This window comes from Oryza sativa, chromosome 1 (genome assembly GCF_034140825.1).
Source record: "Oryza sativa Japonica Group chromosome 1, ASM3414082v1".
NCBI lineage: Eukaryota > Viridiplantae > Streptophyta > Magnoliopsida > Poales > Poaceae > Oryza > Oryza sativa.
Window position 1 is genome coordinate 13,879,322 of NC_089035.1, and position 25,684 is coordinate 13,905,005.

At 44.6% G+C, this 25,684-nt stretch overlaps 5 protein-coding genes across 5 annotated transcripts; 3 read left to right on the forward strand and 2 right to left on the reverse strand.

The window, feature by feature from the left end:
- Positions 1-2,764: 2,764 nt before the first annotated feature.
- On the reverse strand, positions 2,765-4,205 carry LOC4326499 (macrodontain-1). The gene is made up of 2 exons (XM_015776511.3): positions 3,641-4,205; positions 2,765-3,548 (listed from the first exon to the last, which is right to left on the reverse strand). Exons 1-2 carry the CDS (start codon positions 4,131-4,133, stop codon positions 2,956-2,958), a joined length of 1,086 nt encoding a protein of 361 aa, XP_015631997.1. The 5' UTR covers positions 4,134-4,205; the 3' UTR covers positions 2,765-2,955.
- A 2,908-nt stretch (positions 4,206-7,113) lies between these two features.
- LOC4326500 (senescence-specific cysteine protease SAG39) lies at positions 7,114-8,605 on the forward strand. Its single transcript, XM_015773290.3, has 2 exons — positions 7,114-7,683; positions 7,770-8,605. The coding sequence occupies exons 1-2, from the start codon at positions 7,245-7,247 to the stop codon at positions 8,360-8,362; spliced, it is 1,032 nt and encodes a 343-aa protein (XP_015628776.1). The 5' UTR covers positions 7,114-7,244; the 3' UTR covers positions 8,363-8,605.
- A 4,054-nt stretch (positions 8,606-12,659) lies between these two features.
- Positions 12,660-14,073, reverse strand: LOC107280557 (senescence-specific cysteine protease SAG39). The gene is made up of 2 exons (XM_015778886.3): positions 13,525-14,073; positions 12,660-13,439 (listed from the first exon to the last, which is right to left on the reverse strand). Exons 1-2 carry the CDS (start codon positions 13,958-13,960, stop codon positions 12,847-12,849), a joined length of 1,029 nt encoding a protein of 342 aa, XP_015634372.1. The 5' UTR covers positions 13,961-14,073; the 3' UTR covers positions 12,660-12,846.
- A 7,946-nt stretch (positions 14,074-22,019) lies between these two features.
- LOC107280841 (non-specific lipid transfer protein GPI-anchored 25) lies at positions 22,020-23,660 on the forward strand. The gene is made up of 2 exons (XM_015782158.1): positions 22,020-22,030; positions 23,066-23,660. Exons 1-2 carry the CDS (start codon positions 22,020-22,022, stop codon positions 23,658-23,660), a joined length of 606 nt encoding a protein of 201 aa, XP_015637644.1.
- Positions 23,661-24,045: 385 nt separating this feature from the next.
- LOC4326501 (macrodontain-1) lies at positions 24,046-25,473 on the forward strand. Its single transcript, XM_015778556.3, has 2 exons — positions 24,046-24,610; positions 24,703-25,473. Exons 1-2 carry the CDS (start codon positions 24,118-24,120, stop codon positions 25,293-25,295), a joined length of 1,086 nt encoding a protein of 361 aa, XP_015634042.1. The 5' UTR covers positions 24,046-24,117; the 3' UTR covers positions 25,296-25,473.
- Positions 25,474-25,684: the final 211 nt, after the last annotated feature.

A 25,684-nucleotide genomic window follows, 5' to 3' on the forward strand; every position in this document is an offset into this window, starting at 1 on the left:
CCTTCCATTGCAACAACTCCAGAGTGGTATCCAACTTTTTGTGCCCCTGCTCGCAACCTGGGTACAACGAAGTTCTGTGGTCCTCCAACATCTTATCCAATTTATGGGCCTCCTTTTCACTTTCGCAGTCCTCCCTAGCGTCCTGCAACATCTGACCAAGATCATCCGCAACGTCGTTACCATCAGCAGCTATTTCCTCCTCGCCCGTTTGATTTCCTTCAAATCCAACATACTGAGCAAAGTCCGGAATATTGTCGTCTTCCACTTCATCTTCTTCCATTTCAACACCTTACTCTCCGTGGGATGTCCAACAATTATAGCTTGGCATGAACCCCGACTCAAACAAGTGGAAATGAATAGTCCTGGATGCAGAATACTCCTTCTGATTCTTACACTTATTGCATGGACAACAAATAAAACCCCTTTGCCTGTTAGCTTCGGCCACTCTCAAAAAATAGTGCACACCGTCAATAAACTCTTTGGACCGCCGGTCAGCGTACATCCATTGCCGATCCATCTACATGAGTAAAAAAAACCGTACGCAAATAATTATTCTTACAATAATGACAGTCATACAATAATTATAAGATATCTTTATTCATACAAAAATCATAAAATATTACACCAAATAATTCTTAAAAACTATTTGTAAAGTTTTAAACTAATTTTAATGTGTTTTACTTCTTTTAATTTTCATTTTAGTTTGTTTTCTATTATTTAAGATTAACTTTCACTAGAGTTTTCCTTCTCAACTATTTTATAAAACCTTGTTTAGCAAATGAACTAAATTTCTATATATTCTTTCTTCCCCACACACATTTTCTCTCTCATCAACTTACAACTAAATTTTGGAGACAAAAAAAGTGTGCAAAACATATGTGCAAATGTAGTATGACAAAAAAAAACATTGGAGGATGAAGTTGCAAACCTTTTAGGCACCTCCGATTTGTATGTAATCACCAAAATAAATTCAATAGAAATTTTGGCATGACCTTCCCTCTTTTTTGAAGAAATTTTGAAGCTTGCTCGGGCAGCTGGAGGAGGAAGAAGACATATATATAGGGGTGGGACTTTAGTCCCGGTTGGTAGCACCAACCGGGGCTAAAGATCACCGGGATCTTTAGCCCCGGTTGGTATTACCAACCGGGACTAAAGTTACTATCTTTAGTCCCGGTTGGTAATACCAACCGGGACTAAAGATCCCGGGGGGGCCTGACATGACCTGACAGCATTCGAACCGGGACTAAAGATGATCTTTAGTCCCGGTTGGTAACACAAACCGGGACTAAAGATCAAATATGCCCGTTACACTTTTGAACCGGGACTAAATATCATCTTTAGCCCCGGTTTTTATTGCATCCGGGACTATTGTGAAAATAGGCCGACCGACGAAAGATGGTTTCTCCACCAGTGTAAAATTACAGTGCTTCTCCTGACGGGTGCCCTCAACGAGACCGTCCGCCTCTAGAGCCAAGGCGACCTCGCCTCTGTCACTGCCCCAGCCCAGGGACACGCGCTCGCTGCACATCCCGTGGGCACCATCGCCCCGAATTTTTTTTATCTAAACACATGCAAACCACTAATTACAAATGTGAGCACACAACAATTACATTTAATTATTTAGGCAAGATGCTCATATGCAGCGATATGTTTCCCTCTAATCAGTAGCCCAACAAACTGGCCACTGAACTGATCACGTTAGCCTAACAACCCACCTCTAAAATTGGTTAGTTGCATCATTACGGGGAGTTTTCTCCATTGTTCAAATCTAATTCATCCAGTAGTATGAAAATCATAGGGTTTAATTAGGGTTGCGTACGGCGAGTTTTTTTCATTGTTCAAATCACAAAGAAAATACAAACAGCGTGGTATTATACTACTAAATTTTCAATACTAGCGATTCATATTAGTGGATCAATTGTTTGCTCCATGCTAGCTAGTTTGATTAGTCGATCACAATGTGCTCAGAATGGAAGAATTTTAGTTGCACTATGGCCACGATAACACTGTCACTGTCAAAGGTTATATTAGATGGTTTATACATACACACACCAAAGCTAACAGGATAAGAAATGAGGAGCCCATATCATGGACAGTACAGCACCAGGTCAACCGGATTTACGGCGGTGACATGGGCAGGTTGTTTAGACCTAGAATTCCAACTTTTGCGTGCTCACATTTGTAATTAGTGGTTTGCATGTGTTCAGATAAAAAAATTTCCACTACGTTCTCCCTCGATAGCTTCTGTCTGCATCTTCGAGGTGGATATTCCGATGTTGCCGTTGCTATGCGAATTGCGAGGTTTGGGCATCCAGTTCCACCCCCAATGTAGGTGCCGAACCCATCTTGCTTTCGATTGACATTATGAAGTTAGATTGACTAGATTCGTTGCAGAGGACGGGGATATGGAAGACATGGGATTTCAGTGAGATAATGTGCTAGGTATAGTTGATTCGAGCATAAGACACTGTACAGTAGATTTTCTATTCCATCTGTGTTATGGGTTTGTATAATTTGAGATTTTGTGCCCCTTCCGTTTTCCTTTTTTTCGATTGCCGATGACTAATTCTGCAACGTAATCTTTTTCTAATCTTTTTTTTCAAAAATTATAGGTGTTGATTCTTGTCAATGGAATCGGCACCTATAATCTCTATATGTGCCAGACAAACAGGTCAGGATGCTCCAAATTGATACCGGTTAAGAAAACGTTACCTACAAGGGATTCCCAACCGGCATTTATGCCATGTTATGTACTCTGTAGTAGTGGTCATTGATAAAATCGGAGAAAATATTATTAGTTTATTATCTTGCATGATTGCATTCTCACAACTGGTAGAAAACTAGCAACGGATGCATCTATCCATCAATCTCAGCCGTCCGTGTCTTCATCCATGGACAGATAGACACTAGCACTGTATATACTTAAGAAAAGCCAGCCGGGCACACGAACGCGGATTAAACCGTGGGGTAGAATGGGGAGGTGGCGAGGCCACAGGTACCCTGCGGCCACCACACGTCCTTGGCCAGGTACACGTAGCCCTGCTCACCCCAGTCGTTGCTCCACGAGTTCTTGGCGATCCAGTACTTTTCCCCGCCGAAGTTCTCGCAGTAGCCGACGATGGTGACGGCGTGGTTCACACTCCCGGGGTTGCAGGGGCCCTTGTACACGCCGCCCTTGTAGAACTGGAACTCCTGCGCGCTCGCGTCGATGTACACCGTCACCGGCTGCCTCGCCACGGCAAGCGCCAACTGCCGCTCGTCGTTGGGCGGCACGGCGGCGAAGCCGGAGACGGACGCCGAGTGGTCGAACAGCAGCTTGCCCACGTCGCAGCTGCCCTGGACGCCCGTGTACGGGTACTTCTCCTCCGACGTGATGCCGCCGCGGGACGCCACCAGGTTGAGCGCCGTGTCGGAGTGGCCGCCGCTGCAGCCGAAGCTCCCGGTGTCGCAGTCCACCATCACCTGCTCCGACAGCGACACCAGCTCGCCGGTCTTGATCTTGTGCAGGCCCTCGATGGCCGCCGCGGACGCGAACGCCCAGCACGACGCTGCCATTGTTTCCAACCCAACCAACAAATCAGCAATGCATTAATTGGCCGGAGCTAGCAGAGACGACAGAGAGCATGTCGATGTAGCTTACCGCAATTGCCTTGGAACTTGACGCCGGTGACGGCGCCGCTGGAGCGCCAGTCGACGCAGCACGGCTGCCAGGAGTGGGGCGAGATCGGGGTCGGCGGAGGGGAGTGGAATCCGGAGGCGTTGAACCCGGTGAACTGCTGGACGAACTCGGTGGAGGTGAGGTCGCCGAACCTGTTCATGCCGACGACGGAGTCGGTGATGGTCTGCGGCGCGAAGGCGCCAACGCCGGAGGAGAGCTGGGTCTGGCTGCGGAACGCGCCGATGAAGTTGGTGTTGCCCTTCCACACCTGGTACCGCTTCTCCTGCTCCTCCGGGCACGAGTAGTGCTTCGCGTACTTGGCCATCCACTGCGAGAACATGAACCTCAGCTCCTTGTCGGACTTGTCGCACGACGGCGGCGGCGGCGGCTGAGGGTTCGCCGCCGCCAGTAGGACCTGCAAGAGGCAAGTGATGGACAGGAGAAGCCCAAGAAGGAGAGGCTTGGAAGAAGCCATTTTGATTAATTAGATTATGTTTGTCGATCTCTTGTCTGTACTTAGTGCGTGTAGCTTATGCTTTTTCTTCTGTGTGGAAAACATGCTTACATAGCAAGGTTTATATAGACCTCTTGACCATGCATTGATGCTTACTAGCTAGGAGTAGTTGCCTTGTTGTGGGTTGTGACTTGAGACTAGGGAGTAGTTGTGTGTTGTGTATGCAAGAGTAGACGAGGATGTTTGGTCAGTGCACTAAGTAAATTAACTGAATTTTATGCTAAGTTGCTACCAACTAATGTTGTTTGGAGCAAAGGAATGAGCGTCTTTAGTTCATATGGAGTGACATTTTCCATTCATGTTTTCAGGAAATATCACAAAAGGTACAATGTCTTTGAAACTCTCATTTCAATTTTCTCCTTTCCTAGGAAGCATCCTTGTTGTGAACTTGTCATTGGCAGATTGAACACTTCCTTTTCCCTCAAAAAGATTGAACACTTCCTTCGATATTAAAATGCTTCCGAAGGATTCAACAACAACCATAATATCCTATACCCAACATGGTCATAATTTAGCAAGCTTATGATTTTAGTCATGTAATGATTAATAAATCATTTTAGTTGAAGGATGCATGGGTCTGTTCAGCAGATGGCATGGATAAACTAGATCCCCGTATATCTTGGTTGCTGAATATTTTGTTGAAACCAAATCTTGGTTGCCGAATATAAGAATGCTTATTATTTTAGTAGTTTGCAACAAACCATGTGCTTGAGGTTGAGGGGGTTAAAAAAACTAGTGACCAAACCGTTTTGTCTCAACGGTACACATCCTTATTTTTTAATTCTTCAATTGCACCCATGCTTGAAAAACACACGCACATCACCTATGATCAGGGCTTAATATATCGGTTTTTCCTAATCCTATCCTTATCCTATCGAGGCATCGATAACATACAAAATTTAGATATTGCTATAATTTCGGCCTGAAATAATTTGAACTCTTAAATATATTTGGTCAAATTGAAATAAATTTTGCTAAATCCAAAAAAGAAAAATTCCAAAAAAAATTGGTTGAAATAGTTTCCTATTGGGGAGATTGGGGATGGCGAGGGATTGGGGCGGCGATCGATTGATCCGAAATTTCGGAATTTTTATTTCAGAATTTTAAAACTAGCAATGATCAAGGCTAGCATTATACTTGAGGATCACTAAAGGTCCTCACGATAATTAGCAATGATCGACTTCAATGTTCTACTACACTGAAAATAATAATGTACGCGTCAATACATGACAGCATGGTCTGTGTGTAAAGTTCTGTCTGTGCAAGTGTACAATTAGAACTTCTTCAGCTCCATAGATTGCCACTGGAGTGTTTTTGTGTAAAGGCATTTTCATTTGGTAATTTGTTAGGTAATTAAGCATTTTTTTTGTAATACAGAGCGAGACATCACAACAACCAGTACTGTTGTTAGGTACTAATAACTACCAGTGACTAGTGGAATTTGAGAACTATTTTCCTGACCTGACAAACATCTCGCTAGCTGGCTCGAACGATGTTGTGTGCAAGTCATTTGCACTGACAGTGTGTAGGCGAGACTGAGACCGAACCTTTCAAACCAAAGAGAGCGAATAGTTCAGAGAATTTGTGTCAGACTTTTCCATCACTATATATCTAATTAATTTCAAACCTACTCAATCGCGGCCCCAAGTACACGCTGTACATAGTGCGTAAGATTGTACTTTGTGTACCATGCATTATCGTATTGCTACTTGCAGTACTATGATTAACTAATTTTCCCTTAAATTTCTGTTATCTTGTACCCATCACCGATCAACTAGGCGAAAATAGTGATCATATCAATTTGATTCCCTATTGGATGATGACTAAATCTGCGACAAAATCGATCGACCGCGTAAATGCATCGATCCGTCTACTGATCATGCATACTGTGTCAAACCAGCTGCTTGCCAGTGGGTACCCAACGATCCAGTGGGATTCGCACAATTAATTGTTGTCGTCAACGTCGATACAGTAGTTGCCAACCAATTAAAATTGCTAGACATCATATGGAGCGTGCAGCTTGTAATTAATCAGATTAACGGTTTAAACACTAATTGCATTGTTTGCTGGCTACCGATCGATTGGTGATTTGGAAGCTGAAACCATACTAAATACGAACATATGCATGCATATGCCAGCCCTTATCCGAGAGAGACCCAATGTACGACGATTTTGAACGAATTGGTCGCGTGCGTTTTCACCAACTACCTGCCCGACTGATCGTCATCTAATCGACTAAGTAATCAATACTACTCCATATGCCACGGTGTTTACGTAAGCAGACTGTGCTTATACTCGATCCCAACATTTAGCGTGGGGAAGTATCAAACGTTGCGTAGTGATGTGCAATTTTCATTTATTTGACAATATACAAATCATATAAAATTCATTAATTTATGTATTTTGTTTACATGCAAATTGCCGGAAAGGCGAAAAGCATATGCAGTGTGCACTCTTCCGTGACAGTATAGCTTGGTCGTCAGAAACGATCAAACGACGAAGAAAAACCGTGGATTGTTTCATGAATCATTATCGGAAGAGCATTATTCCGGCTGAACATGTCAAGGGGAAATCATGGTCGTTGGAACGTGCATGTCAAATGATTTGTTTGTGAACTGTTGTCAAGATATAATCAGCACTAAGCTGAACATCACGGTCGGCTCTAAACAGTCAAGTCAAAATAAAACTAACTTCTTCCATGACGTGCAAGTAGATTAATTAATACTAATTTGTTTCCTTCAACAACTACTGATCGATCGATGCACTTGTGTAAACAATTATCAGACGATCAAATAGCTAGCAACTGCAATTACAATCTGAACTCACACACACTTTGTCCATCTCCTAAGTCCTAACCTACTTTGCTACTCGTTGTTGCTACTGGTAGCCATTGCGCTAACAAACCCCTCTGCTAGCTAAGCTTATATAAAGCCTGGGATCTTCCACAACACTTCATCACAATCTCGACATCTAGCAGCATCCAGTCTAAACACTAAAAAGATCAAAGTATCAAACTTGACCAAGAGAAAACAATATTGTGTTGTAGCTTAGAAGTGATAAGTCACACTTGAGATGATGGCGCCTTCGCGTCCAATGGCTAGTGCCGTCCTCTTGGTTGTGTGCACGTTGATGGCTTTGCAGGCAATGGGGGCGGACGCGTACTACAACAACGGCAGCGACGACGGCGTGACGATGCAGATGTTCGAGGAGTGGATGGCCAAGTTCGGCAAGACGTACAAGTGCCACGGCGAGAAGGAGCACCGCTTCGGCATCTTCCGCGACAACGTCCACTTCATCCGCGGCTACAAGCCGCAGGTCACCTACGACTCCGCCGTGGGGATCAACCAGTTCGCCGACCTCACCAACGACGAGTTCGTCGCCACCTACACCGGCGCCAAGCCGCCGCACCCCAAGGAGGCGCCCCGCCCCGTCGACCCCATCTGGACGCCCTGCTGCATCGACTGGAGGTTCAGGGGCGCCGTCACCGGCGTCAAGGACCAAGGCGCCTGCGGTAAGTAGCTCGCCGTCGCCGGCACCAACGACCGTATATATATATGGCGCTAGCTAGCTGTTGCTCACCGTCACGGATGCATGCAGGGTCTTGCTGGGCGTTCGCGGCGGTGGCGGCGATCGAGGGGCTGACGAAGATCAGGACGGGGCAGCTGACGCCGCTGTCGGAGCAGGAGCTGGTGGACTGCGACACCAACAGCAACGGGTGCGGCGGCGGGCACACGGACCGGGCGTTCGAGCTGGTGGCGTCCAAGGGCGGCATCACGGCGGAGAGCGACTACCGGTACGAGGGGTTCCAGGGGAAGTGCCGCGTGGACGACATGCTGTTCAACCACGCGGCGCGCATCGGCGGGTACCGCGCCGTGCCGCCCAATGACGAGCGGCAGCTGGCGACGGCGGTGGCGAGGCAGCCGGTGACGGTGTACATCGACGCGAGCGGGCCGGCGTTCCAGTTCTACAAGTCCGGGGTGTTCCCGGGGCCGTGCGGGGCGTCGTCAAACCACGCGGTGACGCTGGTGGGTTACTGCCAGGACGGCGCGTCGGGGAAGAAGTACTGGGTCGCCAAGAACTCGTGGGGAAAGACGTGGGGGCAGCAGGGCTACATCCTGCTGGAGAAGGACGTCCTGCAGCCGCATGGCACGTGCGGCCTCGCCGTCTCACCATTCTACCCCACCGTCTAGCCGGCCATATACATATATCGATCGCAGCTAGCCGCATGCCGGCCGTCATCCTCAGCCAGTTCTTCTTCTTTTTCCTCGCCGTTAGTTACAACAAGTTGGAATAATTAAGGAATAATGATCGAGTAGCGTTTGCGAGGTTAACTATTGAAATGAGTGAATGGTCCTGTTTGTTCGATGTTTAATGCGCTGGATTTCCCTTGAAAAGTACACATGATAATGACATACGTACTGGTGGTTAATGTACGTGCCGTCTCATTTTGTTTCTTTCAGCGGTTTGTCGTCGCCCCATGTTCGCGTCCGTTGCGCCGCGCGCATGCATGCACAAACCGCCGCTCTTCACACCCACACTGACGACCAACACCCCGGCGCACAAATGTTGCTGGGAGTGGCATATTCCTTTTGCATATCACTTAGATAGTTATGAAAAAAATTAAAAAAATATATATTAACATGTGATATATCACTTTAAATTAAAAGTTTTAAATATGAGTTATAAAAAAATTAAATTAAAGTTGAAATTTTAAATTAGAGTTTTAAATGTTACTGAAAAAAAAAACAATCGATCGCTGATTACGGTCTAAATACTCGAGAAAAGAAAAAACAAATCAGCACTAATTGTGCTAATCCGCACTACAAATCGTGGATTTTTTTTCGATTTTCACTCATATTAACGGCACTGCTGCGCGCTGTGGTAGCGAAACGTGTACGTACGTGTGCACCAAAAGCCAATCTCGCGCTTACGCGCTAATTATTTTTCTCGCGTAACACATCCGTCGTCTTTGCCATTTGCTAATTAATTTGAGTGCCTCGCAGGCCGTCCCCAAAAATCACGAGTCCCCGGCCATGAAACCCCAAGCATCCGCGCCACGCCGAGCCGACGCGATGGTCCCGGGGATGCATGCTCGCGTCGCTCGGCGCAGCCAACCTCGTCCGCGCACCTTCGCGCTCCTCACGGCCTGCCTCGCATTGCCGCTTTATTTTGTTGTGCTAGCCGGCCAAGCCCAAGCCCACTCCCTCCTCGCCCACCTTAGCGTACGTCCTGGACCCCTTCGACGAGACGACTGCACGTCTGCATGCTCCTCCCTCGGCTGAAAGGCCTTCTACAACGACCCAGCAGATTAGCAGGAGCGAGTTGTACGAGCGCGGCTCGGAGGTTACGTACGTGCCTCTCGATAGCACTATCGAGATGGAGAACCTGGGCGACGCATAAAGGAAAGGTAAGAGAGCTAGATTGATCATCTCGATCTTGTTCATATCTATCTATTATATTATATTATATTATTTAAAGGAATAGAAAAAAAGGAGCCTCCACGTTCGCTCTCGTGGCCTAGAAATTCTCACATTAATCGGAGAAAAAGAAAAGATAGAGTCCATATAGAAATACAATCTAGAAATAGCTGAAACTCGGAATTAAAAAATAAGGAATATTAGAATAGGAGACTAGAGTCCATATAGAAATACAATTAGAAAATAACTAAAATTCAGAATTAAAAATAAGGAATATTAGAAGCAGAGTATAGAGTCCATATAGAAATACAATTAGGAAATAACTGAAATTTGGAATTAAAAATAAGGAATATTAGAAACAGAGTACAGAGTCCATATATAAATACAATTACGAAATAGTATAAATTTGGAATTAGAAATAAGGAATAGAAGTAGAGTACAGTGTCCATATAGAAATACAATTAAGAAAAAAAATAGAAATTCGGAATTAAAAATAAGGAATATTAGATGAGTATAGAGTCCATATAGGAATTTAAAACTAACTAAAATTTGGAATAAACATAATAAAATTAAAAGTAGAGTTTAGAGTCCGTATAAAAATACAATTTATAAATAACTAAAATTTGAAATTAAGAAAAATATGGGAAGAAGAGTTTAAAGTCAATATAGGAATACAAATAGAATTAACTGAAATTCGAAATTAAAAATTAAAGAATATTGAAAGATGAGTTTAGAGTCCACGTAGAAATACAATTAGAAATAATAAAAATTTAGAAATAAAAATAAATAATATTGGAAGAAGAGCATAGAGTCTATATAAAAATACAAAATTCAGAATTAAAAAAAATATTAAAAGACGAGTTTAGAGTCCATATAGAAATATATATAATTTACAAATAACTAAAATTTGATATTAAAAATAATTAATAACTAACACGTATATAAAATATTATATGAATATTACACGTTAGTAGTTTTGTAAAGTTATTCCAAAATTTGAAATTATGTTGTCATTTTAATATATTTGAATAATATAATGAGAAAACATATATGCTATTATACGAGAGAAAATATAATGATGCTAGCCGCGCAATCCGCGCGGGCCACCATACTAGTTAGTTTTTATAACGGCTCCTAATGAGGAGCGCTCACAGATATTACTTAAAATTTATTAAATAGCTATTTCATTATCTTAAGACTTTGAAAGACCAAACCTTATCATCCCCGTATTTCTAATTATATAGTTTTTAAAAGTCGCATCAGCTGCTACCCCTTACTTACTTCTATCATATCCTTCTTTATTTGCTTGCTTGATATACCACTATTTTTATTCATTATCCTTGAAACCTTTAAAAATTGGATGTTATAATTTCTAGAGTTTATTGTCTCGTTGGGTTTTGTTTTTATAATTTCTAGAAGTCCCTTCAAACGCTACCATTATACTCCTCTATGGCCCGTCCACCGTCTTTTCTCTTTATTGTCATTGGGATTTTAAAATCGAACATAATTATCGTTCGGGTTTTTTACTTTTTAGAAGTCCCGCCAAACTGTTAGCGGCTTTCCCATTGTACTCCTTTATGGCTTACCCGTTGCCTCCCTTTTTTATTGTTATTGAGATTTTAAAATCGAATATGATTATCATTGGTTTTTCTTGTACTATTTAGAAGTTCCGAACCATAAAAATTTGGATCTTGTAGCTTTTAGATTTTATTGTCTTGTTGGGTTTCATTTTTTATAATTTTTAGAAGTCTCGTCAAACGATGCCACTATACTCCTCTACGGCCCATCCACCGCCTACTCTTTATTATCATTGGATTCTAAAAATCAAACATAACTATCGTTGGAATTCATTTTTTATTTTCTAGAAGTCCTGCCAACCGTCGGCAACTCTGCAGCTATACTCCTATACACCCCGCCCGCTGCTTCTCCTTTTCATCGCCATTGAGATTTTAAAAATCGAATATGATTATCAATGGGGTTTATTTTTTTACTTTCTAGAAGTTCTGGCAACCGACTTGCTCGTTTGCTTCACGGCCTGCCTGTCATCCCTCCTTTTAATCGTCATTAGGATTATATTTGGTGTTTTCTTGACAGTTCTTATATGTCATATCAACCACCACTACTCTACTTCTTTATAGGCTTAATACTTTTTTTTATCTCGTCATGTGTTTCAGATGGTATTTTTCTTTCAATAGTCTTTATTTTTTATCACCAATTTTAGTTATTTATAAATTGTATTCCTAATTGAAATCTTTTTTTCTTTTTCTAATTTTAGAATTTATTTTTTTCAATTTTTAATTAATACCATATAGTGTTCTTTTAATATTTTTTATTTTTTTTGAATTTCAGTTGTTTCAAAATTGTATACCTACATGAACTCTCTTTATTCTAATTTTGGATATTATTTTTTTTTATTCTAAATTTTATTAATCTCGTATTGGGTTATTATATGGATTCTTCTTTCAATACTCCTTATTTTTAATTTTGAATTTCAGTTAATTTTAAATTGTATTCCTACTTGAACTCTTCTTTTATTTTTGCTAATTTCGGATTTTTTTTATTCCGAATATTAATTAATGTCATATTGGGTTCTTATATGGACTCTTCTCTCAATATTCCTTATTTTTAATTCTGAATTTCAGTTATTTTTAAATTATGTTCCTACTTGGATTCTCCTTTTCTTTTCTAATTTTGGATTTTATTTTATTTTTATTCTGAATTTTGATTAATCTTATATTGGGTTCTTATATGTATTTTTATTTCAATATTACTTATTTTTAATTCTTAATTTCAGCTATTTCTAAATTGTATTTTCTACTTGAACTTTTATTTTCTTTTTCTCTGATTAATATGGGAATTTCTAACCCTCACAGCGAACGTGATGTCTAATTTCAAAGCTGTTTTAACAATATATACAATAGATACAACTGGAGGTATGAGTATACGCACGAGTCGAAAGCACCATGGACGGCATCGAGCATAGGTGGACATCTACGATAAATGACATTTCGGAGCGAGGGGAGCGACGACGTCATGGAGACCGGCATGAATCTTTTTTTTTCCGAAAAAGAGAAACAAACAAAAACAAGCATTCATTTCATTAATTAATCTCTCAAACGCAAGTACGTATAACTCGACAATTATTCCTTATTCCACGTGAGGAATTAACGGGAGGGATAAGAGGAAGAGAAGATGCTAGAGGGGGAGGACGACGCCAGTGGCAATCGAGGTCGACGAGGTGGCCGGCTAGCTAGCTACTAGACGGTGGGGTAGAAAGGTGAGACGGCGAGACCGCAGGTGCCATGCGGCTGCACGATATCCTTCTCCAGCAGGATATAGCCCTGCTGCCCCCACGTCTTACCCCACGAGTTCTTGGCCAGCCAGTACTTCTTCCCCGACGCGCCGTCCTGGCAGTAACCCACCAGCGTCACCGCGTGGTTGGACGACGCCCCGCACGGCCCCGGGAACACCCCGGACTTGTAGAACTGGAACGCCGGCCCGCTCGCGTCGATGTACACCGTCACCGGCTGCCTCGCCACCGCCGTCGCCAGCTGCCGCTCGTCGTTGGGCGGCACGGCGCGGTACCCGCCGATGCTCGCCGCGTGGTTGAACAGCATGTCGTCCACGCGGCACTTCCCCTGGAACCCCTCGTACCGGTAGTCGCTCTCCGCCGTGATGCCGCCCTTGGACGCCACCAGCTCGAACGCCCGGTCCGTGTGCCCGCCGCCGCACCCGTTGCTGTTGGTGTCGCAGTCCACCAGCTCCTGCTCCGACAGCGGCGTCAGCTGCCCCGTCCTGATCTTCGTCAGCCCCTCGATCGCCGCCACCGCCGCGAACGCCCAGCAAGACCCTGCATGCAACCGTGACGGTGAGCACAACAGCTAGCTAGCGCCATATATATATTCGGTGGTTGCCGGCGACGGCGGGCTACTTACCGCAGGCGCCTTGGTCCTTGACGCCGGTGACGGCGCCCCTGAACCTCCAGTCGATGCAGCAGGGCGTCCAGATGGGGTCGACGGGGCGGGGCGCCTCCTTGGGGTGCGGCGGCTTGGCGCCGGTGTAGGTGGCGACGAACTCGTCGTTGGTGAGGTCGGCGAACTGGTTGATCCCCACGGCGGAGTCGTAGGTGACCTGCGGCTTGTAGCCGCGGATGAAGTGGACGTTGTCGCGGAAGATGCCGAAGCGGTGCTCCTTCTCGCCGTGGCACTTGTACGTCTTGCCGAACTTGGCCATCCACTCCTCGAACATCTGCATCGTCACGCCGTCATCGCTGCCGTTGTTGTAGTAGGCGCTCGCTGCCATTGCCTGCAAAGCCATCAACGTGCACACAAGCAGTACTATGCTAGTCATCGGACGCGAAGGCGCCATCATCTCAAGTGTGACTTATCAGTTCTAAGCTACAACACAATATTGTTTTCTCTTGGTCAAGTTTGATACTTCGATCTTTTTAGTGTTTAGACTGGATGCTGATAGATGTCGAGATTGTGATGAAGTGTTGTGGAAGATCCCAGGCTTTATATAAGCTTAGCTAGCACCTAGCAGAGGGGTTTGTCTTACTAGTAATAGCAATGAGTAGCAGAGTAGGTTAGGAGATGGACCAAGTGAGTGATTGTAATAGCAGTTGATGGCTGTTTCATCGATCCTCTGATAATTGTTTACACAAGTGCATCAATCGATCAGTAGTTGTTGCAGGAAACAAATTAGGAGTATTAATTAATCTACTTGCACATCATGCATGGAATGAGTTAGTTTCATTCTGACTTGACTGTTTAGATCCCACCGTGATGTTCAGTTTAGTACTGATTAATCTTGACAACAGTTCATAAACAAATCATTTGACATGCACGTTCCAACGACCTTGATTTTCCCTGGACATGTTCATCCTAAATAATGCTTCCGATCGATATCATGATTCATGTAACAATCCACAATTTTCCTTCCCGTTTGATCGTTTCTGATGATCAAGCTAATGTTAGGGTAGAGTGCATTACATGCTTTTCGACCACAATTTGCATGCAAACAGAATACAGAAATTAATTAATGACACCTGTATGATTTGTAGTGTCAAATATACAGAACGCAACACTTGCTTTCTCAAGCTAAATGATGGGATCGAGTATATAAGCACAGTATGCTTACATAACACTAGTGGAGAAACTATATTTGGTCGGTCGACCAAATTCCACAATAGTTCCGGTTCCATTAAAACCAGAACTAAAACCGATTTTTAGTCCCAGTTAAAAAAATTTTGATCTTTAGTCCAGCTGGTTCATCCCCTGTCAGAGACATGTCAGGGGGCCGAAGATCTTTAGTCCTGGTTGATACTACCAACCGGGACTAAAGATTACTACTTTAGTCCCGGTTTGCAGTATCAACCGGGAGTAAACATCATTTAGATCTTTAGTCCCGGTTGGTAATATCAACCGAGACTAAATATCTATCTTTAGTCCCGGTTGGAGTTATCAATCGGGAGTAAATATTTCTCTTTCACATCTGATCGGTTAAGTCCAGTCAAGACTTTCCTCCTCACTGAGATATTTAGATAACATTAGATCATCCCCTCTCTTTCTCTTCTCAGATCCGATCACCTTCCTCCTCCCCTCCCCTCTCCTCCTCCCCCTCCTCCCCTTCCTCCTCCCCTTCCTCCTCCTCCCCTCTACTCCCTCCCATCAGCCGGCGGGCGGCGGTGGTGCCGCCACGCGCATGCAGGCGGGCAGCGGGCGACGCGGCTGCGCACGGGCAGGCGGGCGGTGGCGGGCAGGCGGCCGGCGGCCGGCGGTGGCGCAGCCGCGCGCGGGCAAGCGGGCGGTGGGCGGCGCGGCCGCGCGCAGGCAGGCAGCCGGCGGGCGACGGCGGCGAGCGGCGGCCGGTCCGTTTGGTTTTTTTTATATATAATTTGTGATTCACTGGATGTATATTTTTTTTTAGAATTTGTGATTCATTGCATTGCATGGATCTGTGATGTATTTAATTTGTGTGTAATTTTTTTAGGATTTGTGATGTATTTGATCTGTGTGTATAAGTAACTTCAGATTTAGGATATTGATTCGGGGATGTGCATCCTACTTGATTTGGGAGAAAATACAAAGATTAACTCTAGCCAAGCAAATCAACAATGAAAAAAAAAAGAAAAGGGACCTCGAGGGACTGCCGCTACCCCTCTTTAGTCCCGGTTGATAACATCAACCGAGACTAAAGATTCCCCTCTTTAATGACTCCCTATTGGTGTTACTAACCGGGACTAAAGATCGATCTTTAGTCTCGGGTATTTGAACCGGGACTAAAGATAGTGATGATCTTTAGTCCAGAATTTATAGTCTCGGTTGGAAAACCGGGACTACAAAGGGTTCTAAACCGAGAGTAAAGAGTATTTCTCCACCAGTATAAACACAATTGCATAAGGAGTATTCCTCTCATAATATAGTAACATAGTATTAGATATGATAAATCCTAGCTATTAAGTATGTATTGGACCTCATGATCAAATTCATAGTATTAGGGAGGATATTTCTCATTTGGTAATGTTTCTATATTTTGGGATGAATGGGGTGAATGTAGTATTACTTATTAGTCGATTAGATGACGATCAGTCGGGCAGGTAGTTGGTGAAATCGCACGCGACCAATTCGTTCAAAATCATACGTAGGGTCTCTCTCGGATAAGGGCTGGCATGTATGCATATGTTCATATTTTGTATGGTTCCAACTTCCAAATCACCAATCGATCGATGGCCAGCTAGCAAACACACTCAAGTGTTTAGACCATTAATTTGATGATTACAAGCTGCACTCTCCATATACTCCCTCCGTTTCAAAATGTTTGACGTCATTGGCTTTTTAGCATATGTTTGACCGTTCGTCTTATTCAAAAAATTTAAGTAATCATTAATTCTTTTCCTATCATTTAATTCATTGTTAAATATATTTTTATGTAGGCATATAATTTTACATATTTCACAAAAACTTTTGAATAAGACAAACGATCAAACATATGCTAAAAGGTCAACGGTGTCAAACATTTCGAAACCGAGGGAGTATATGATATCAAGCAACTTTTAATTGGTTGGCAACTACTGTGTAGACGTTGACGACAACAATTATGCGAATCTCACTGGAGTTGGCACTGGCAGCAGCAGGTTTGATCAGTTCGATGCGTTTACGCAGTCGATCGATTTCGTCGCAGATTTAGTCATCATCCAATAGGGAATCGTATATATAGAAACGGTTATTTTCGCCTACCTGATCGACGATGGGTACAACGTAACCGAAATTTAAGGGGAAACTATAGTTAATGGGAGTACCTATACATCTTTCGAAAGATTTTTATAATCGTATCACACAGATTTTTAATCTTTGAATTAAAATCCGATAGATATAATAAAAAGCAAAAGACAATTAAGAAACACCATAATGGACACTAAATTACCATATCCTCAAGAAAAAGACCAAATCCAATACAAAATTTAAAATTTGCGTGCGAAGATTCAAAAATTACAGTGTAACTTACAAAAGTTACAGTGTAATTTTCATAAATTACACTGTAACTTACAAGAAAATGCAATGTAAAATTGAGAGAGAAAATCGAGTGATAGATAAGAAAAAATCTTTCGAGTGAGATATAGCAAAATCGATAGTTAATCATAGTACTACAAGTAGCATTACGATAACGGTATACAAACTTATACGTACTCCAATCTTACGCACTATGTACAGCGTGTACTTAGGCCGGCGATCGAGTAGGTTAGTAATTAATTAGATATTGATCAGTCTGAAACAATCTCTCTGAAGTGTTCGCTCTCTTGGATCGGTTTGAAAGATTCAGTCGGTCTCGCCTACACGCTGTCAGTGTGTAAATGATCAGTTCGAGCTAGCGAGATGTTGCCAGGTCAGCAAATTAGTTCTCAAATTCCACTAGCCACCGGTAGTTATTAGTGCCTGCATTACAAACAGTGCAGACTGGCAGTACAGTGCTGGTTATTGTGATGTCTCTTGCATTAAAAAAACGTTTAATTACCTAACAAATTACCAAATGAAAGTGGAGCTGTGGAGCTGTGGAGCTGAATAAGTTCTAATTGTATACTTGCACTGGTAGAAATTTACACACAGGCCATGCTGGCATATATTTTTTTAAATGATGGGATATCATTCCTGCCTTTACTTAAGGTGCTACAACCAATTATAACAAAAAATCAGCCAAAAGCGTTCACAAAATAGCGAGTTCACAACCACACTCTAACCAAATATTAAGCAAAATAGCATTGTGCTTTCAGTGGTAGGCGACGTACCCGTCGACAGCGAGGCGCCTGTGGTGACTTCGTCAATCTCTCCAGAATCTGCCGGCCCAGTCTTCGAAGATGCTCATAGGGGTAGGGTTTGCGTGCGTGTGTTCATAGGGGTGAGTGCGCGTGCGTTGTGAGTGTCTGCGTTGTACTGTGTAATTCTAAAAAAAAATATTAAGCAAGCACACGCTAATAAAAACCAACACAAGATAATGAAAACATAATTATTGAATTCTATTTGTGAATCTCTACCCGAAGTTGGCAAAAAGTTGTATAACCATTGACTCAAGTTTACGACATACATTATTAATTAGCATGATATTCTCATCAGACCTTTGTAATTGGGCACAACACCGGAGCCAATACGTTATACGTTGCCCAGAAAAGTACCTGCAAATAAGATTTTGATAAAGATTTATCAAAACCATATCATTATATACGGTCACGCTACATAGAGCGACACATAGGCGTAGCGCGCTAGGAAACTACGTAGCGCCTCTCACAGCAAGTGATCTCCTCCTATTTTTCCGTTTCTCCTTCGTCTCTTCTTTTTGCTTCCGGGTTTCCCACCGCTCCTCCCTGCTCGCTTGCATGCACGTTCCGTTTGTAGGTAAAATATTTACTTTCTGGTTAGGCAATGTAAAAAGCACGGTCGATCAGTAAAAGTTAATCTCCTTAAGTTAAAATTTTACTCTCCCAATAAGGCCTGAGTAAAAAATAGTATTAATTAATCTACTTGTACATCATGGAAGAAGTTAGTTTCATTCTGACTTGACTGTTTAGAGCCGACCGTGATGTTCAGCTTAGTGCTGATTATATCTTGACAACAGTTCACAAACAAATCTATCACTTGATATGCACGTTCCAACGACCATGATTTCGTCTTGACATGTTCAGCCTGAATAATGCTCTTCCGATAATAATGATTCATGAAACAATCCACGGTTTTCTTCGTCGTTTGATCGTTTCTGACGACCAAGCTATACTGTCACGGAAGAGTGCACACTGCATTCTTTTCGCCTTTTCTTCAATTCGCATGTAAACAAAATACATAAATGTGAAAGTGCCAAGAGCCTCAGTAGCACCTGAGGTCCTGGGTTCGACTCCCCATGGGAGCGAATTTTCCAGGATTTAACGGCGTTGTGTTTTCAGTGGTAGGCGACGTACCCGTCAACAACGAGGCGCCTGTGGTGACTTCGTCAATCTCTCCAGAATTTGTTGGCCCAGTCTTCGAAGATGCTTATAGGGGTAGGGTTTGTGTGCGTGTGTTTATAGGGTGAGTGCGCGTGCGTTGTGAGTGTCTGCGTTGTACTGTGTAATTCTAAAAAAAAACATAAATTAATGACTTTTATATGATTTGTATATATATTGTCAAATAAATGAAAAATGCACTGTCGAAACAAGATTTCGGCAATACTAAAAGGGGGTGGCTATCAAGCTGGAAAAGTGGATGGGTTAAGAGACAAGAAATTTTATACAGGTTCAGGCCTTCTTAATCAAGAAGTAATAGCCTACTCCTGTCCGGGGATTAATCCGCCGAGTGTATTATTGATCGTATGATCTGGGTGAAAACCGTGCCCCTAGAGGCACCCAGACCCCTCCTTATATAGGGGAAGGGGTCCTGTCCGGGGATTAATCCGCCGAGTGTATTATTGATCGTATGATTTGGGTGAAAACCGTGCCCCTAGAGGCACCCGGACCCCTCCTTATATAGGGGAAGGGGTCCGTATTACAAAATACAGTCCATATCCCTAACGGAATATGTAGTTACAGATAAAATACAATCGTAACCGACTAGGACCTTGGTTATTTCCTTGACATACAAGTTTAGAATTTAACCCGAGTCCTCTTAAAGATATTCTAGCTATATATGACACCCCATACCCAATCAGACTATACATGCCGTGTAGGTATGGGGTATCCATAATCCCCACATGCACATTACGCAACACTTGATACTTCCTCACGCTAAATGTTGGGATCGAGTATAATTAAAGCACAGTCTGCTTACGTAAACACAGTGGCATATGGAATATTACTTGGTCGATTAGTACATAACGATCAGTCGGGCAGGTAGTTGGTGAAAACGCACTCGACCAATTCGTTCAAAATCGTCGTACATAGGGTCTCTCTCGGATAAGGGCTGGCATGCATGCATATGTTCGTATTTAGTATGGTTTCAGCTTCCAAATCACCAATCGATCGGTAGCCAGAAAACAATGCAAGTGTTTAAACCGTTAATTAATTTGATTAATTACAAGCTGCACGCTCCATATGATGTCTAGCAAAGTAGCAATTTTAATTGGTTGGCAACTACTGTGTCGATGTTGACGACACCAACTGTGCAAATTCGAATCCCACACTGGAGTTCGGTACCCATACTACTGGAGAAAAAGGCTTTACTCCCGGTTGGAAACCCCCCTATAGTCCCGGTTATACAACCGGGACTATGAATCTGGGACTAAATATACCCATCTTTAGTCCCGGGTGAATAACGAGGACTAAAAATCCATCTTTAGTCCCGGTTGATAACACCAACCAGGACTAAAGATGGTGGGAGTAGTCCTGGTTGATCCCTATTTTTTTTCTTTTTTTTGTTATTTCTTTACTCATATCAATCTGCTCCCTAAATATCCCCGATCATATCCCCAAATCATCCACAAATCAATGTAGCATCACAGATCTGGAAAGAAATGCATCACATATTGGAAAGAAATGCATCACAGATTACAAATACATCACATCACAAAATCTCAAACAAAAAATATATCACAACTCAAATACATCCCAGATCAGATCCAATATCACATACATCACAGATCAAATCCAATGAATCAAAAATTCAAAAAAAAAATCCGGCAGCAGAGGGGAGGAGCCGGTTCAGCCGGCCGGCCGCTGCGCCCGCCCGCCAGCCCGCCGCGCCCAGACGCCCGGCCGCCGCCGCTCCCGCCGGGCCGCCGCTACCGCCCACCTAGCCGCCGCTCAGAGAGGGTAAGGGGAGGAACGGGAGGGGAAGGGGAGAGGAAGGGATGGAGAAGGAGTAATGAGAGGGGAGGAGATCGAGAGGAGTGCGCGCGGATAATATCGAGATGATGGCGCGCGGTTCGGGGTACTCTTTCTCCCGATTGGTATAAGCAACCGGGACTAAAGATCTATTTTTAGTCCTGGTTGTTTATACCAACCGGGAGTAAAAATAATTGGGGTCTGTCTTGAACCCGACAACTTCTTGAATCGGGACTAAAAATGATCATTTGTCCTGCTTGGTGTTACCAACCGGGACTAAAGATCAAAAAGTACCCCTCCACTTTTAAATCAGGACTAAATATGCTTTTTAGTCCCGGTTTTTATTAGAACTGGGACAATTGTGGAATTTCGCCAACCGACCAAAGATGGTTTCTCCACCAGTGCCACTAGCAAGCAGGTTTGACACAATATGCATGATCGCAGTACGATTCGTTTACCTAGTAGATCAATTTCGTCGCAGATTTTGTCATCATCCGATCCATATATAGGTGGAATCAAATTGATATATGGTTATTATTTTCGCCTAGTCGGTTTTCCTAATCCTATCGGGGGATCGATAACATCAAATTTTTTGGATATTGCTATAATTTAAGTCTGAAATAATTTGAACTCTTAAATATATTTGGTCAAATTGAAATAAATTTTTACCAAATCCAAAAAAGAAAAATTCCAAAAAAAAGAGGTCGAAATAGTTTCCTATATTGTGGCGGGGATTGATTGACCTAAAATTTCGGAATTTTAGACCCTAGCAATGGTCAATGCTAGCATTTGTACTTGATGATCACTCAAGATCCTCACGATAATTAGCAATGATCGACTTCAATGTTCTACTACACCGAAAAAACTATTTTATATAATAATGTGCGTCAATATATATGACAGCGTGGCCTGTGTAAAGTTCTGCATGTGCAAGAGTGTACAATTAGAACTTCTTCAGCTCAATATATTGCCACTGGAGTGTTTTTGTGTAAAGGCATTTTCATTTGGTAATTTGTTAGGTAATTAAGTTTTTTTTGTTGTAATGCAGAGCGAGACATCACAACAACCAGTACTAATAACTACCTGTGACTAGTGGAATTTGAGAACTAATTTCCTGACCTGGCAAAACATCACCCTCTAGCTCGAACGATGTTGTGCAGGTCATTTGTACTGACAGTGTGTAGGCGAGCGATATATTAAACCCTGATCATAGGTGATGTGCGTGTGTTTTTCAAGCATGGATGCAATTGAAGAATTAAAAAATAAGGATGTGCACCGTTGAGACAAAACGGTTTGGTCACTAGTTTTTTTAACCCCCTCAACCTCAAGCACATGGTTTGTTGCAAACTACTAAAATCATAAGCGTTCTTATATTCGGCAACCAAGATTTGGTTTCAACAAAATATTCAGCAACCAAGATATACGGGGACCTAGTTTATCCACGCCATATGCTGAACAGACCCATGCATCATTCAACTATAATGATTTATTAATCGTTACATATGACTAAAATCATAAGCTTGCTAAATTATGACCATGTTGGGTATAGGATCTTATGGTTGTTGTTGAATCCTTCGGAAGCATCTTAATATCGAAGGAAGTGTTCAATCTTTTTGAGGGAAAAGGAAGTGTTCAATCTGCCAATCACAACAAGGATGCTTCCTTGGAAAGGAGAAAATTGAAATGAGAGTTTCAAAGACATTGTACCTTTTGTGATATTTCCTGAAAACATGAATGGAAAATGTCATTCCCTATGAACTAAAGACGATCATTCCTTTGCCCCAAACAACATTAGTTGGTTGCAACTTAGCATAAAATTCAATTAATTTACTTAGTGCACTGACCAAACATCCTCATCTACTGAGAAAATTGTGATTTTGCTATCGCAAAAGGATGGATTCGCTGGAATACTAGCCCTTCAAAGTGATTCATTAAAATGCTATTCTAAACTAAGGGTGTTCACTGAAATGTTATTTTGGGTCTTTTTGGTTGCTAGAATAGCTCTATTTTCATTTTTGTTCTGACCAAAATACCCCTGATGCGGGCCCCACCTGTCATACTCACTCATCTCTCTTTTCCCCTCTCTCTCGGGAGCAGCGGTGGCCGGCTGCCACCGGCGGGCATGGGGAGGGCGCAGCAGGCGTGGCGGGGAGGCCGGCGTCGACCTAGCGAGCACCCCGACGTTTCGGCGACAGCCGCGGCGACCCAGCGGCGCGAGCGGATGAACATGGCGGCAGTGGTGGTGGCGCACGTCCCCGTCTTCCCGGCGCCGGGGGTGGTGTCGTGGCCACGGCGGCAGCGTCGGCGGCGGGGGCGTTCTTAGAGGTGCCGCCGGCGACGCCGTGCGCAGTGGCCATCGTGTCGGTGGCGCCGTGCCTGGCGCACGTCGCGGTGGTGGCGCCGCCCGTGCGGCCCGTGCCCGCGCCCACGGAGGCCCGCTGCGCGGCCTTCCTCCGCGGTGTCTCCCCCAGCGGCGGCGGCGGGGAGGGGTGCTTCTGCCACCTGCTCCGCAACTCGCTCCTCGGCTTCCCCGTCAACACCGCGAGGCTCGGTGCGCTCCTCCCCACCTGCGCCATCGCCAACGCCAACGCCTCCGCGGACTCCATTGTCGAGGCCGCCACGCTCTTCGCCGACACCTACCGAGGTCATTACCGAGGTTGCGGCGCGAGTGGACTGGGGCAGGAGGGAGGGGAGGAGCAGGTCGGAGAGTGGCGGGGCCGGCGCCGGAGCCGGACCCGATGCGGAGGCGCGACGATGTCGCCGCTGCCGATGTCGCTACTCCTCAGTTAGCTTCGATGCCGACGGGATGAGATCGATTCCATCTGGTAAAAACCTATCTGAGGCAAGGGTATTTTGGTCAAAACAAAAATGAAAATAGAGCTAAATCATTTCTAGTAACCAGAAAGACCCAAAATAGCATTTCAGTGAACACCCCTTAGTTTTGGATAGCATTTTAATGAATCACTTTGAGGGGATAGTATTCTAGCAAATCCATCCTTTTGCGATAGCAAAATCACAATTTTCTCTCGTCTACTCTTGCATACACAACACAACTACTCCCAAGTCCCCAAGTCCCAAGTCACAACTGACAACAAGGCAACTACTACTACTAGTAAGCATCAATGCATGGTCAAGAGGTCTATATAAACCTTGCTATGTAAGCATGTTTTCCACACAGAAGAAAAAGCATAAGCTACACGCACTAAGTACAGACAAGAGATCGACAAACATAATCTAATTAATCAAAATGGCTTCTTCCAAGCCTCTCCTTCTTGGGCTTCTCCTGTCCATCACTTGCCTCTTGCAGGTCCTACTGGCGGCGGCGAACCCTCAGCCGCCGCCGCCGCCGTCGTGCGACAAGTCCGACAAGGAGCTGAGGTTCATGTTCTCGCAGTGGATGGCCAAGTACGCGAAGCACTACTCGTGCCCGGAGGAGCAGGAGAAGCGGTACCAGGTGTGGAAGGGCAACACCAACTTCATCGGCGCGTTCCGCAGCCAGACCCAGCTCTCCTCCGGCGTTGGCGCCTTCGCGCCGCAGACCATCACCGACTCCGTCGTCGGCATGAACAGGTTCGGCGACCTCACCTCCACCGAGTTCGTCCAGCAGTTCACCGGGTTCAACGCCTCCGGATTCCACTCCCCTCCGCCGACCCCGATCTCGCCCCACTCCTGGCAGCCGTGCTGCGTCGACTGGCGCTCCAGCGGCGCCGTCACCGGCGTCAAGTTCCAAGGCAATTGCGGTAAGCTACATCGACATGCTCTCTGTCGTCTCTGCTAGCTCCGGCCAATTAATGCATTGCTGATTTGTTGGTTGGGTTGGAAACAATGGCAGCGTCGTGCTGGGCGTTCGCGTCCGCGGCGGCCATCGAGGGCCTGCACAAGATCAAGACCGGCGAGCTGGTGTCGCTGTCGGAGCAGGTGATGGTGGACTGCGACACCGGGAGCTTCGGCTGCAGCGGCGGCCACTCCGACACGGCGCTCAACCTGGTGGCGTCCCGCGGCGGCATCACGTCGGAGGAGAAGTACCCGTACACGGGCGTCCAGGGCAGCTGCGACGTGGGCAAGCTGCTGTTCGACCACTCGGCGTCCGTCTCCGGCTTCGCCGCCGTGCCGCCCAACGACGAGCGGCAGCTGGCGCTTGCCGTGGCGAGGCAGCCGGTGACGGTGTACATCGACGCGAGCGCGCAGGAGTTCCAGTTCTACAAGGGCGGCGTGTACAAGGGCCCCTGCAACCCCGGGAGTGTGAACCACGCCGTCACCATCGTCGGCTACTGCGAGAACTTCGGCGGGGAAAAGTACTGGATCGCCAAGAACTCGTGGAGCAACGACTGGGGCGAGCAGGGCTACGTGTACCTGGCCAAGGACGTGTGGTGGCCCCAGGGCACCTGTGGCCTCGCCACCTCCCCATTCTACCCCACGGTTTAATCCGCGTTCGTGTGCCCGGCTTTGCTTAAGTATACAGTGCTAGTGTCTAATCTGTCCGTGGATGAAGGCTCGGACGGCTGAGATTGATGGACTGTTGATAGTTTCTACCACCTGTTGTGAGAGTGTAATCATGAAAGACAATAAATCAATAATACAAATTCATTCCGCTTTGATTAAATAATGAAGTGGATTCTTGACTCGCTACAGCTGATCCTACCACTCTGAAGATGCTTGCATAAGGACCTGTTTGGTTGGTGACATGAGCATGCACCTGGCCTGAAAATTTTACATGTCTGATATAGGTTTTTTAAGAAGTTCTTAAATGTTACCTGGCTAGGTGCCCTGAAGCTTTGCTAGTTTGGTTTGTACCTGAGAAGGGAAAAAGTGAT

What these genes read in the sequence shown, in the direction of transcription:
- LOC4326499 (XM_015776511.3), bottom strand. Translation starts at nt 4,133, where the DNA reads ATGGCTTCTTCCAAGCCTCTCCTTCTTGGGCTTCTCCTGTCCATCACT. An exon ending in CAAGTTCCAAGGCAATTGCG is followed by an intron (nt 3,549 to 3,640) that starts GTAAGCTACATC and finishes AAACAATGGCAG; the next exon opens with CGTCGTGCTGGGCGTTCGCG.
- LOC4326500 (XM_015773290.3), top strand. Translation starts at nt 7,245, where the DNA reads ATGATGGCGCCTTCGCGTCCAATGGCTAGTGCCGTCCTCTTGGTTGTG. An exon ending in CAAGGACCAAGGCGCCTGCG is followed by an intron (nt 7,684 to 7,769) that starts GTAAGTAGCTCG and finishes GGATGCATGCAG; the next exon opens with GGTCTTGCTGGGCGTTCGCG.
- LOC107280557 (XM_015778886.3), bottom strand. Translation starts at nt 13,960, where the DNA reads ATGATGGCGCCTTCGCGTCCGATGACTAGCATAGTACTGCTTGTGTGC. An exon ending in CAAGGACCAAGGCGCCTGCG is followed by an intron (nt 13,440 to 13,524) that starts GTAAGTAGCCCG and finishes GGTTGCATGCAG; the next exon opens with GGTCTTGCTGGGCGTTCGCG.
- LOC4326501 (XM_015778556.3), top strand. Translation starts at nt 24,118, where the DNA reads ATGGCTTCTTCCAAGCCTCTCCTTCTTGGGCTTCTCCTGTCCATCACT. An exon ending in CAAGTTCCAAGGCAATTGCG is followed by an intron (nt 24,611 to 24,702) that starts GTAAGCTACATC and finishes AAACAATGGCAG; the next exon opens with CGTCGTGCTGGGCGTTCGCG.